This window comes from Pyxicephalus adspersus, chromosome 1, assembly GCF_032062135.1.
Source record: "Pyxicephalus adspersus chromosome 1, UCB_Pads_2.0, whole genome shotgun sequence".
NCBI lineage: Eukaryota > Metazoa > Chordata > Amphibia > Anura > Pyxicephalidae > Pyxicephalus > Pyxicephalus adspersus.
In genome coordinates, this window is record NC_092858.1 from 68225660 (window position 1) to 68239679 (window position 14020).

Here is a 14020-nt window from a genome sequence, read left to right on the forward strand (position 1 = left end):
GCATCTGTTTGAAAGATCTAGTTTAATTAACAAGAGCTAAACATAGTATCAAGAAGCAACATGTTTAGATAAGTACACTGCAAGTGTTAATTTCCTTTTTGTCTACTGCACTAATGGAGTACTGTGTAATGTTAACTTGGCAATGCCAATTAGTGTTTATTGCTGTTGAACGTTTCTTCTAATACAATAACACCTGCCATGTCAAGCTATATACACATTTGTATAAAATTATGGTCTCTGTCACAAAGATCAGTGAAGGGACAATATCGATAAACATGAGCTTTAAGATTATACTTTTCTTACAACTATATACCATTTCTTACAACTTTATTTTTATATACAACTATTTCTTACAACTTTATATATATACTATATATAAAAAAAAAAAAAATTATCTGGGAGGTCTTTATACAAGGTAATGATAAACATGTACATTTGGGGTTTCATTACAATAGAACCTCCCATTATTCCTTGTGTTTTTTTTTTTTAGAACAATATGCTCTGTAAGCAAAATTCCATGCCATTAAAAAAAAAAAAAAAACAGCTCTCTAAATGCAGAAAGGACAGGCAATGTACCTTCAGCAGCAAATCAACTTTATCTCCTAGATTGTAAGCTCTGCTCAGTGTCAACGTCTGTACCTGTCTGTTATTTGCAACCCCTATTTGATATACAGCGTTGCGTAATATGTTAGCGCTATATAAATACTGTTTATTATTTTTATTAATAATAATTATAATATTATTAATAATAATAATAATAGGCCTAATCCCAATTTTTTTAATGCACTTACTAAACCCTGGTATATCTCTGGCACCACTATCTTCTTCTGCTCCTCTTCTAAGTGGCCCATCTTCACCTGGCATATCCCAGAATCCTGCACTGAGCTGTGTGAAATTTACTTAATTTTAACTTGTGAAAAAGCCTAGCCAACTTGATCTTAGCAAAAACTTTCCCTTTGAAAAAGATCATACAACCCAATTTGCTGGGTAATATACATACAAAAAAACAAAAAAACAAAAAAAAACATGGCATGTGTGTATTTGGGTATTTGGTGTTAAAAGTGGAAAGCAAGCCACTAAATACACATTAAAAATATATTTTTGTGTTTCACAAGACAAAAGGATTTTACATTTAGGTCAGCCATTCTTGTGACACACGACTTGTTAATCAAGAAAGTCTATCTGCTACTCCCTGGTTTAGCATTAGAGATTGCCGGGCCAGCTTCACTGCTTCCTAGGTCAGCTACCAATGTACTGGTCAGAGGTAACGAACAATTAGGGCCACTGTCCAGTGAGAAGACTGCAGCCAAAGAAGAGACATGGGAAGCCTCAAAGCTGAATCAGGAAAAGACTATAAGGGATTCTGTATGTCATCTGTCTGGATCTGCATTATGCAAAGAAAGATTTCACTTAGAAACCAAAGCAAATTCATTCTGACCTTTCAATGTATTTGTGGACACAAGTCTTAAGCAAATTTTAAGCTGTAAACTATTGGGGGGGTGATGTAAATCGCAAAAAGATTAGAATTTAAAAACTCAAAAATAAGTGCCATACTCACTGTAATGGGAACGTCTTTTGCTCCTGAATTTAGTAAATGAAGATTTAAAACTTTGGGGAGATCTGGAAAACATAGAAAAACAAAATAGATGTTTCCTGTTATGAAAAATCTTTCACAGGAACATGTTTATACACATTTACCATCTTGCCTAAATACTTCAGGAATTCATCCTGAAATACCAAAAATAATGAATTCAGCATGCAGACACGTCCTATATCTCAGGACATGTATGGTTTTTATAATAAAAGAGCAAACCAAAATTTGCAAAAAAGTAATGTAAAAAAAATGTGTTTTGTAATTTTTTAAATCTGTAATTGATCTAAAAAAAATAAAATAAAAGCACACTGCCAGACAAAGTATATTTTATATATTCAGCCTCTATAAGATAGAAGTAATGAATCCATATTTTGATTGATTTTCAAACACTAGTGGAGCTCCCAGTGACACCCAGGTTTAGGTCATATAGGCAAGGTCGGGTGTCCACTATTTTACAATATATAACATTATTGGTGAATGAGTAAACACAACAAAAGCACTCAATGTATAAAAGAATATTGAATAAGAATACAAATTCAGAACCTGATTGAATAATCACTATGCAGCTACTTTTGCAATCAAAAACACAAAGTATTTTAAAACACAATCATCTGTTTCATTTTTTATCATTCATATAAATCTCAACAGTAGATGTTGCGGTTGCATCAATTATCCATTATAATTTTAATTTCCTGAAACTTTGAAACATTTTTACATTAAATATTATTTTCTTACCTTGTGTTCTCAGTGTACCAAAATCTAGCATCTCTATAGATGAATAAATGCCTGGAGCTGAAAATAAACCAATAAACGGTTACATTTTGTCTGGGACATACTGAAAATACAAGGTAATAAAGTTAACATAATGCAAACCTGTGGTGACTTCCACCTCCACGGGAAGGATAATAAATTCCGCACTATCTGAGGCATTAGTTTTTATTCTAATGAAGGCAGTATGATTGTCTGCCTCTCGCGATGAGAAGCTTGCACGCATTACACCCTTTGTTTCATATGGTGGGATTTCCTAGAAGACATTAGGAATCAGATATTAATAAAAATGATAAAAAAGGATGCCCAGCAGAAACAGGCATTTGTCCAAATCACAGACAGCATTAAACACAAATCCCTGCACGCATGTAATACAGTGTTTGATATACTGTCAACAAAATCATCAGAAAAAGTACACTCTTTCCAAAAGTTTTACATATCACAATACAAATTAAAAAAAAAATAAAACTTAATCAGGTTCTAAACTAAAAATTATTAAATCTGACCCCAGCTGAAATACAACACACAACAGATTCCACTGTAATTATTTATGTAACAAAAATAAAGCCAAAAACGCTTTGGTAAACAGAGGGGTTCACTGTCAACTCAATGACTGGAAAAGGCCCAGGTCCAGCGAATTAAAAAAATAAATAAATAAATAAATAACCCATCCACCACCATGCTTGACAGTTTCTATTAAGTGGTATACTGCTTAGCATGGTCCTGTCTAAGTTTTGCCTTATACTTGGCAACCCTGCCAAACTAGCCATACTTGTACAGTCTTTTTTATGTACTGTACTATATGTACTATGTACTGCCATGATTAACTGAGGATCCTTAAAAAGATAATGACAAGATGTAATTTGTTCAGCTGTTGGTTTATTTCAACAAGGACATTTTTATTTTTCCATTTTGTCCTGATACAAAAAAATTCAAAGAACTGAATGAGAATATATTTTATTATTTTTATGACTTGTATGTATAAACATACACAGAGACACTTACCAGCCACATTATAGATACACCTGCTCAAATACATGTTAATGCAAATATCTAATTTATTGTCTTTTATCTATTTATTTGTGCAGCCCTGCATAGTAAGTTGGCGTTATATAAATCCTATTTAATAGTAATAATTATTTAATTAGCTAATCACAAGGCTGCAAACCCCACACATTTTTTGCATTGTTAGGATGTTATGATGAAGTTCAAGCTGAGCATCAAAATAAGGAAGGTGATTTAAGTGAACTTAGCATGGTTGTTGGAGCTAATCAGAATGGTCTGAGTATTTTAGAAATTGCTGGTCTGTTCAAAATTTTATGCACAATTATCACAGAATGGTGTGAAAAATGATATGTCAGAGGAGAAGGGCTTGACTGGTTCAAGCTGATAGAAAGGCAACAGTAAATCAAAAAAACACTTAGTACAACCTAGCTATACAAAAAGGCATCTTTAAATGCACAACACATCAAAACATTAAGTAGATGAAATACAGCAACAGGAGATATGCATCTTCTATGGGCCATGATATAATATATGAACCAAAATTCATGAGTAATTTTTACTCATTTCAGCACCATGCTGAATCTATGCTACAAAGAATTAGAGCAGTTTCGAAGGTAAAAGGGGGTCCAACCAGGTGCTAAGCAAGAGGTACCTAATAAAGTGGCAAGTGAGTATATAAATATGCATACAGACACGCATAGATGTATTTATATAGAGATTTCAGATTATTAAATAAAGGCAACTCTTACCCATAATTTCTTAGTGCCTCCTTGTTGACCTGTTGGAAGCTCTAAGTGCAAATCACCCCCACTAGAGTACATTTCTACAACCTGAAATATAATGTGAATAGGTAGTTAAACACAATGCTGCAGAGTAAATTCTGTATTTAAAAATAGGAATACCTTTTTAAGAACAAAGTAAAACATTCCTTTCTTAAAGCAAATGTGTCCATTAAGAAAATAATCTGTATAGTGATATTTTACATGAGGATCAACAATCACAGCAATGCATGCATCTTTCCAAAAATGGTTAGGCCAAAATAACATGAAGTGTATGTGTGGGCAATATATACAAAAAAAAAAAAAAAATCAGTACAGTTCTAATAATTTACTTTTTCCACTGTTATTTTCCATAAAAATGTTGGATGTAAAGAAAAAATACTTTTTAATACCATAACAGAAATGTAATCAGCTTGTAGTTAACTGCCTGTAATGGACTGACAACACTGCCACTGAACCAGTGAAATTCCAAACACTGTTATCACACCTGGCCAAGTTCTTTGAGTTGTATTACAGAAAAGCTCACAGTTACACATAATCATTACTTGCTGCACCAATGCTCCTCAATAATGACATCACCAGTATTTTCTGTAATTGATATTTTGAGGGGGGACAGTTGTGCTCATTAAGTTTGTTTTTTAATACATTTTGTCCACAAACAGCTTTGGATTCAGTTGTGGTGTGTTGTCCATCAACTAATCACCTAACAAAAAAAAGAAAACCTAAGTGGAAATCCACAGCTTGGGTCCAATTGTTTATATCCTAAGCTTTCTAAGTATCACTTTATCAGGCCCGACAATTAAACAAGCACACAAAGTAATGTAAATGTACATAGGGCTGCAACCCATAAAAACAAACTAGATTATAAATTCCTGAAGCTAAATCAGTAAAATAAAAAAATAAAAAAAAAATACATTTCATTGTCCTCAATTTACTGAATGCATAATTGCTAAACAGGTGGCATTACTTCCTAGCACATTGGCCAATTCAGCAGAAAAAGAAGGATAAACAAAAATCATTTTTCTCACTCTGTTCTCTTCTGTCAGCACATATACATGCCCTGTGTGCAATGGATTACAGAAGCTGACAAGAAAATTCAAGTTTACCAGTTGATGCATTTAAACAATAATTACTGAAAATATATATAACTGTACATTGGGCCTATACGGGTGTATTAAGGTCACATATAAACATATACATTTAAAGAGACGTGCACCATTATACATCAGACTTTTTCTAAGCATTTTTTTCTGTTTGAACCATTTTTTTATACACACAATTATCTAACACTTACCTGTAAAGGTTCACTGTGGGGGTTATGAATATTTATTAAAGGAGAAAAACTGCTATTTACAGGAACTCGTGCCCCAATAAATGGGCGCAGACGATATGGGTTGGGGATTCCAACCCCAAAAACCTACAAAAAAAAGTATATATGATAAATGTAATATACAAATTACATGGTATAGATTAAAAATAAACAATTTTTATATAATCAGAGAATAAGTAAAAGCTTTCTTTACCAAGTGCCATTTTCATTTTTAAAATGAAAAAATTATTTCAAGAAATCGAGCACTCCACATTTTTCTCTTTATGTTGCAGTGCAAGTCTACCACTTTACTTAAGTGGTGGCATGTTGCTGAATATAATTATTATTACAAATTAACTTTTTATCAACATTTAAGCAGACCTACCAATGTGTGATTATGTAAGCAGTCAATGCTGAACCCATTGTAAAGAATACCAATGGCCTGTATATAAAGCTGATTCTTTTTTTTTTTAATTCTAAAACAGATGCGCTGTACTCATTCTGTCTCAGGGATTCAGAGGGTATTAGGAAGGCAGAGGAATAGAACACAAAGCTGTACATTTTTTGACACGATGGGTAATGACAGTTTACATAATCTCACAAGTGAAAGTTTAGATTTAGGAAACAATTTTTCTTACCCAATTGTAAATTCCCTTTTCATTTCCTATTTCTATTGTGATTCACATTCATGATAAAATAATCACCTTAAACTACATCTGAAGCAGATCCAGTAAGAAAATACCAGAGGTGGTATACAATATTATCAGGGTGGAACACAAAGTCTCAATCTGACAAAGACATAGTGAACTCTGTCTTGTTCTTTTGTCAGCAGTGTACATTCCCTGGCACTAGCAGGAATCTGGACCCAAATTCTTTTTTCAGTTTTGGATTGAGTAGGGAATGTGAAGCCTCCCATTTTTTATTGCAATTTATTGCCAATATTACAACTCTCAGCCAAGGAGATTCAACCTATTTGTCTGGATGACCATTATCACCAGAACTGAAAGCGAGAAATATTCCTAAATTTTTATTATTGAAACAGTAAAATTGAGAAACTTTTTCTACTGCTTCACTTTTTTATTTATGACAACTGTCTAAAGAGAGATCCCCTTTAACTTCACATTGCATCTGAATGAGGACCCATCCTACTCTATACTAAGCAAAAAAAAAAAAGTGTACCTAATCTGTAAAAGCAAAACTTGGTGCCTTTGTAATATTTAATTTACTGAGTTCAAACTTGCCTCCAGTGTATAATATAAAAAAAGAGCTACCATGGTGCACAAACAAGCACCCTAAAGGGAAAGGTTTAATAATGCAAATAACTTTTTTAGGTTTTTACCATTTACTAAAGAGACATAACATAAAATGAAAAAGACAATTGATTCTTACCTGATAGGTAAATACCCCATGATTTGAGGTGTTAATAAATAAAGTATTCTCAACGTTTCCCACTACTCTTGCGAGAAACACTACATCAAATGATGTGTTCCCACCCGGAAGAATTTTCTGTAAAACAAATGTAGGAGACAGAAGGTCAATATATTACATAGAAATAGATGGCTGAAAGGCCATTCTGAATTGCTTGAACTGTGAGATATATGGCAGAATTGTTTGGTGACAATTATTCAAAAGTTATGATTATGACTATCAAATGATTTTAAAAGAGGAACAGATATTAAAGGAGTGTAACATTATGTGTGGCTTGATCTTGGTCTGTGTGAATGCCCCCTTGTTTCCTGCTGTTGGGTTCATGATCAGCTGAGATTTTACTACTGCTCTAAAAATACAAAGCAGTAAAAAGGCCAGCTGATCAGCATTCCTCCCTGAACTTCACCAAGAGTTAGAAAACACAGCTATTAATAGGAGGTCACAGTGCAATGTGAACAGCCCTCTCGGGCTACAAACCATGCTCATGTTAAAACCCTACCCAAATTTACACATTTGTTTTTTTGTTTTTTTTTTTCTAACAAAAGGACTGCAATCCCAATATCCACCTATAGCTTAGGATTGTGTACAAAAGGCTAAAAATGAGCATGTTCGTTAGCAATTTAGCTAATCTGTAAAATATCATATTGACACTAATCCAGGGAACCTAAGCAGCAATTTACCCAGATACAGGTCAGTTATCATATTGCTGGGGTTTTACAATACCTAGTTAAGTTATACACTGTTAAAATATACCCTCCCTTTTTAATATATTCCAGGTCCATTTGTGCATTACGGATCTGGATATTTTATTAATTTGGCATTTACCAGTGAAGGTTTTCTAAAGAGCAAATAGCTACTGTAAAGGTCTGGCGCACACAAATGAAACATTCTTTGCCCATTAAAATACAATCAGGTTGAGTTTAGCAAGGAGTTGGGAATTTTCACACAATTGCATAAATATCAGGTGAAAATCAAAATCGTGTTTACTTAGATCACTTGCACATTATTGGGTATACAAATTAAACAAGTGAAATGGATATAAGCATTGTGTAAAAAAGTACTGTCACTTGAAGTCAAAATTTTTTAAATGCATGAAATAACAGAATATATTAACAAAAAAAAATACAAGGGGCAACAAAACAAAAACAAGTGTGGTAATATTTCTTACCCGGTTTTGAAAAAAAGAAGCATGAAAATGCGATGTTGTTGCAGATATTGATATTAAAGTAATAGTTTCATCTGAACTAGGATTGTGCAAGTACACTTTTTCCATTTTTGGCATTCCTACAGACCTGGAGAAAGAAAATAAGAAGAAATGAGGTTTTAATAAACTGGGGAAAAACACAAACTAAAAAGTTCCCAGGGAGAAAACAATGTTAGGAAGGATTTATTTATGCAATGACCAACAAAAGAACTATAGCCAACCATGAAAATGTGACAGATCAGTCAGGCGACTTGTCTTCTGCAATAAAACATTTATCTGATTGTTACCGGCCAATCAAGATGGCCAAAGACTGGAACCAGCAAGAATGGAAGAAAGAAGATAATGGCACCTGTGACAGAATAGGGGCAGGTAAATAAATTTTAAAAATTGTAAATCAGGCTAGTAAGGTTTTTTTATTGCACAAGGGACATAGCTTGTGCTTTCTGCAATAAATTACTTAACTGGTCACAATTTTTGTATTTTCAAAGTTAATGTCCTCTTTTTTTACCCAAGGAATTAAAAACATCCAAATAGGGCAAGCCCTACACAACCTTATAATTAGTAATATGGCTTAAGTATTACCTAACAATTTAGTAGGTCAAGGTTAAATCCTGTACTTTAACAGGCACTTGAAAACATCAGAAGTGCTTGTTAGTGGTTTGAGATCTTCTTCAGCATGTTAGGATCTATCAACTTTTCTTCAGTGTTATGTTGCACTGTTAGTGGGATGAATTGGTACTTTCTCTTATGGGTGTTACAGATAAACATTTTAAAATCCAGAGACACATGCAAAATACATGTTAATGAGAAATCCATGGCAAAATATCTGTATGAGAAAATTGAGAAGGACGTTTAAAATAGAAGACACAATCACTAATGAACCAACACTCCCTGCAACACCTAAATTAATTTGGTATGTGAAAACAGATACTCTAACAAGCAAAGCCACAAAAAAGTGATGATTTGCAACCCCCATTGGCAGGTGTGCTATGGTAGTTCTATTGCAGGGGAAATACCACACCAGAATAGAATGTGCTAATAATGAAACATTTTAAACCTACGTATGCTTCTGTATAATAAAAGGACTTAAAACATTTGTCACATGTACATTTAATTTTGCAAACACTAGCCAGCATGCTTACCTTTTATCACATATAGCCACAAAATCAGTTGGGTGAGAAATGAGAAGGTTTTATAGAGAAATTCATAGACAAATCTGAAGGTTATGTAATAATTGTGAATTGTTTTTTCCCTATGAACTACAGGTATATGTAAAATGTGAAAACCTTGCCACACCCCAATGATCTAACCATTTCCCAAAACTGCAAAATGTTACAAATTAGGCAGACTTCACGCCTACAAGTTGCAAAAATCTGTTGCATATAATTGCTGTTTATTAACTAAAACTGTGTATTAATGTCGATAAATAAAACATTTTTAGAATATATCCACCCCCTGGCACATACCCAAGCGCTGCATGTTTGCTGCACACGGTTAACAATATTATTCATGATTCATATTAGTACCTGCAAAATCATCCTTGTAAGATTATTGTAAAGACTCTCTCTCTCTCTCTCTGAAAATTACCTGGCCCTCCAAACAAACTATGACTGGCCCAGCCCAGACTCTGCAGCAAAAGTACAGCACAAGTTCTTTTTTAGGACTTTTAAAGTTATTTACCACGAACAAGGAAAAGTTGACAGCCAATATAGGATTCCGGTCACAGGCCAACAATATGTGATAAAAAGTGAAACTGTGTAAGACATTTCAGTAAAGAGCAATAGTGAAATCAAACCATGAAACCCCGTCATAAAAAATGTCACATACATAATCATGGTATGCAAGAACAAATACTTAAACCTATTCCTAGTTTTATTTTTATTTTATTTTTGTAATGACATAAAACTCCAATCTTGTACCTGCCTGAAGTATTGGATCACTTTTACAGTAACGCAACTACAATGTACACATTGAAAAGTCAGAATTGCTTTCTCTCACCATTAGGTTTCCTTTAAAAGAGAAAGTCGGGTTGAAACTAAAACTTTTTTATAGTTTCTATAGGCAGAGGCAATCCGATTTGTAAATATAATCTAATAACAATGACTTCCTAGTTTCTAAAGCTGGGTAGGCCTATGACTTACAATTGAAGGATCAAGCAAAGGAAGTAAAAGCTCCTGTTCATGAACAGTGGCAGAGCTTTTTTCCGGTTTGTTACTACTCAGCTATGACAAAGGGGTGAGGGAAGATAAATGTTTAAGTTTTGGATAGTTTATTACCATACAGAAGTAAACACTTAGATAGATTAACATACAGCTAAGATTTATCTAAACACTTCAACAGAACCCATTGCTCACAAAGGCCAGCTTTGTAGACATTTTAACAATTAAGCAGTCATTTACTAAGCAGGCAAAAATCACATCACACCCACATCTGTAGTACTCCAATAACAACATCTATGTAAAAAATGTATGCATATTGATTATCAAATCCTGCACTTTCCCTGAAAAATGTTTGGGACCCCAATCTTAGCAGATGTGATTCTTTAGTAATGAATCCTTAGTAATGGAAATCCAGAGGAATACAATTACACAAAAGTGAGTCTGGGTTAAGCTGCCAAGCCAATATAAAACACTGAATATTTACAAACTTTATATTCTCTGACTGAAGCAGACACAGTGAATTTGCCTATTTAATGGTCATGTTGGTATTCACTCATCTAAATATCAAAATAAAATGCAAATTTTAGAATAAAGTACACCATGCAAAACAGATATTAAAAAAATAAAAATACACTAAAAGGAAACCTTACATGTAAAAAAGGAACAGGAGGTAGGAGAAAAAAAAAGTAAATGAGACAAAATCTACACATAGACCTGTACCACAAGTAAATATTAATTTGATTGTCTATGCACATATCTTGTAAGCAATAAAAAAAAGCCATAAAGATGCTCAGTAGTTGCTTAGAAGTGTATAGCAAGCTACAACACTTCTAAAAATTACTTTGGTGTATTTCAGCAATAAAGTACGGTGTCTTACAAAAGTTTTATTTTCACAAAAAGTTTTCACAATTTAGCATGAAACCATAAAATTATTTCTGTATATCTAACTAAATTGCTTCCAGTGCCATCCAGTCTAAGACACAATCTTTCTGTAGGTTAGATTGTGTTTGAATAGTGTGGGCTGGCAACTGCACATAAAAGCTACTGGGGTACATTGCTTTTTATTACACAGTATTTATATATAGCACCAACATATTATGAAGCGCTGTACAAGGTCCATAGTCATGTCACTAGCTGTCCCTTAAAGGGGCTCACAATCTAATCTCCCTAGCATAGTCATATGTCTTTAATACATTCTAAGGTCAATTAACCTAACTGCATGTTTTTGGATTGCAGAAGGAAATCAACGCAGACATGGGGAGAACCTGCAAACTCCATGCAGATATAGTGTCTTGGCCTAAATTCAAACCTGGGACCTAGCGCTGCAAAGGCCAGAGTGCTAACCACTGAGCCACAATGCTGCCCTAAAGTCTGCATGCAAAAATTTGCACTAAACCAAATGGCTTTTAGCCTTGAAAGTCTGCGGAGCATTTGGCATGCGTTTCAGCCACACCACTTGGAATTAAGGTGTAATTAGACTTTCGAGACAGGCCTATATAAATTTAGGTATATGACCCAAAACAACAATGAATTGGACACCTAAAACAATGAAAATAGTTTTCTAGGCACATCCAGTTTTACAAAGGTACAACTGGGTTTATGAAAATATTTCAAAATTTCCAGCACACCTCAATCGCTCCCTACTTTAACTATAAATTAATTAAACTTCTAAGGAGTACTTTACTATTCGCCCATGCATTGCCTGACCCTTTTATCCCCTTCCTTCCTCCTGCCCCTTTCTTCTTTTCCCTATTATCTCTCTACATATTTTCCCTCTTTCTCTTTTTGTGCTATGACTTGTGTGGGTTGTGTACACGCGTTTCAATTTCTATCACTGGAAATGCTCTTAAGATTGTTTACAGCAGCAAAAGTGACAGATGAATGAACAAGCACTGTACACAGAGCACCATTCTGTTCTTTAAAGAGGGAAGGAAGGAGAACGAATGAGTGGCACCCCACTGTGCACCTCTCTATTGACCTGTACAGCGGCCGCTCACCATACTTTCATGGATTTGTCCTGATGAATGTCAGGTGACCTCTGTACATGTCAGATTCTCACCCAACTGGTCACATCAGAAAAGAATCATCAGACCTGTGTACACAGATTTTATTTTTTTATTTTTTTTTAACCTCAAGGACAATGTTGTTTCTTCTCAGGGTATTTCTGACTCTGCAAATTGGGTAGAATTCCTTTACGAGTTGTGCTATTGGGCACCATATTCCAAAACTCATATCTTCCTTATAGTAGTAGTCAATAACAATGTTCAGTTTGTTTTTTTTTCATAATTTGAGTATGTACCTAATTCAATTATTTACATGTCAAACATTGCATTGTCAAGCCTATGGAACTTGCCCTCTTGCAGTTGTAATCAGCACTCTTTAGATTACTTTTCTTAGTACTTGTTATACTTTTATAGAGTTTGATAGGGTAAAAATGTTTTGGCACTCACATAAGTGTTGGTATATTGCGCTTATGAGAATATATATATGGCACTGAATTTAAAGAGGATCACCATGATGGGAAATGTGTTTTGTCACTATATATCACTATTAGGGGCAGCCAGTTTGTTTGTTATGTGCTGCCTATGCAGCACATCACACACAAATGTAGTTTGTGCTTTTTTTTTTTTTTTTTAAGCATAGTTTATGGAAATGCAGGGTGCAGATTAGACTTTAAAATACTGGAAAGGAGCATTAGGGAACATGTTCAAAAAGTTTGTGGATATGTGCAGGGGTTTTGAAATTGGCGATTTAATAAAAATACTTCTAGACCTCACTGAAGGGTACAGGCAGGAACATATTCATCAAGCAATTCCCTGTTATGTCCCATGCCACTGTTTTTCATGCGGTTTTCTGATTATGCCGGATCTCACTCTGCACATGATCAAGAGTGCCAATTCATTTACACTTGAGGGAACACAATTGATGACAGAGCCCAATGTTGGGCATGGACAGAAGGAGCAGACTGCAGTCTCCTGGTACAAGTGATAAGCACCCGAGATGGGCGGCTTTCCCTTTCAATCAATCCTTTATTGCCACAGCAGTAATGTATTAAAATAATGTTTTAAAAAGTTGAAATTTCTTATCTCACATACAAATCTTGGAAAGATGAAAATGCAGTAGGAACTAACTTCAACAAGAACCCAAAAGTCCAAATAAACTAACTGCAAAATGTCATTATCCAACAGTTTCACACCATTTAAAACATTTAATAAAATAAAAATTAAAAATATTGCGTTTTGCTCATAAAGTAATGCCATCACTATGACGTAGATACAGATCAAACCACATTAAAGAGCAATGTATGCAGAGCTGAAAATTTATTCTATAGGTGTTTCCCCGATAACCAGCTACAAGAGAACTAACAGGCTAGATTTTAAGTAAATTACTATGGCCAAATTTTACTTCGGGAAACAAAAAGCTAGTCTTGTAGGCCAAACAAAGCAGCTTACGGGTGTTTACCAAACACCCACAATACCTTCTATTGTACTGAAAAAAGTACAGTCCCTATAAAAGGTGTCCAGATGTACCTTCCAGTTCATATACAGGAAAAAGGCAACAAAGGCTACTGTCTACAACAACCAACCAGGTTTATGTTTTAATTTCCAATCAAATGGCTGTGAATTCACACATCATGGTATTCTAATTTCATAAACTCCCTACCTCTATATGGATGTGTTCTTCATACTTAACTTAGAATGATCGCAAGGACCAGTTAGAAGAAAATCACAACCACCGTGAGGAAAAAAAAATAAATAAAAAAAATAAATGATA

The 14020-nt window shown here is 34.2% G+C and overlaps 1 protein-coding gene across 1 annotated transcript in view; it reads right to left on the reverse strand.

Annotated features, from left to right (window-relative positions):
- The window catches only part of TMEM131 (transmembrane protein 131), a gene marked incomplete in the record, with an annotated part of 89414 nt that overhangs the window by 30613 nt on the left and 44781 nt on the right, over window positions 1–14020 (reverse strand). The window contains 7 exon segments of the mRNA XM_072412979.1: window positions 1559–1620; window positions 2330–2386; window positions 2468–2618; window positions 4117–4197; window positions 5441–5563; window positions 6845–6961; window positions 8052–8175. Coding sequence (XP_072269080.1) covers window positions 1559–1620; window positions 2330–2386; window positions 2468–2618; window positions 4117–4197; window positions 5441–5563; window positions 6845–6961; window positions 8052–8175 — 715 coding nt within the window.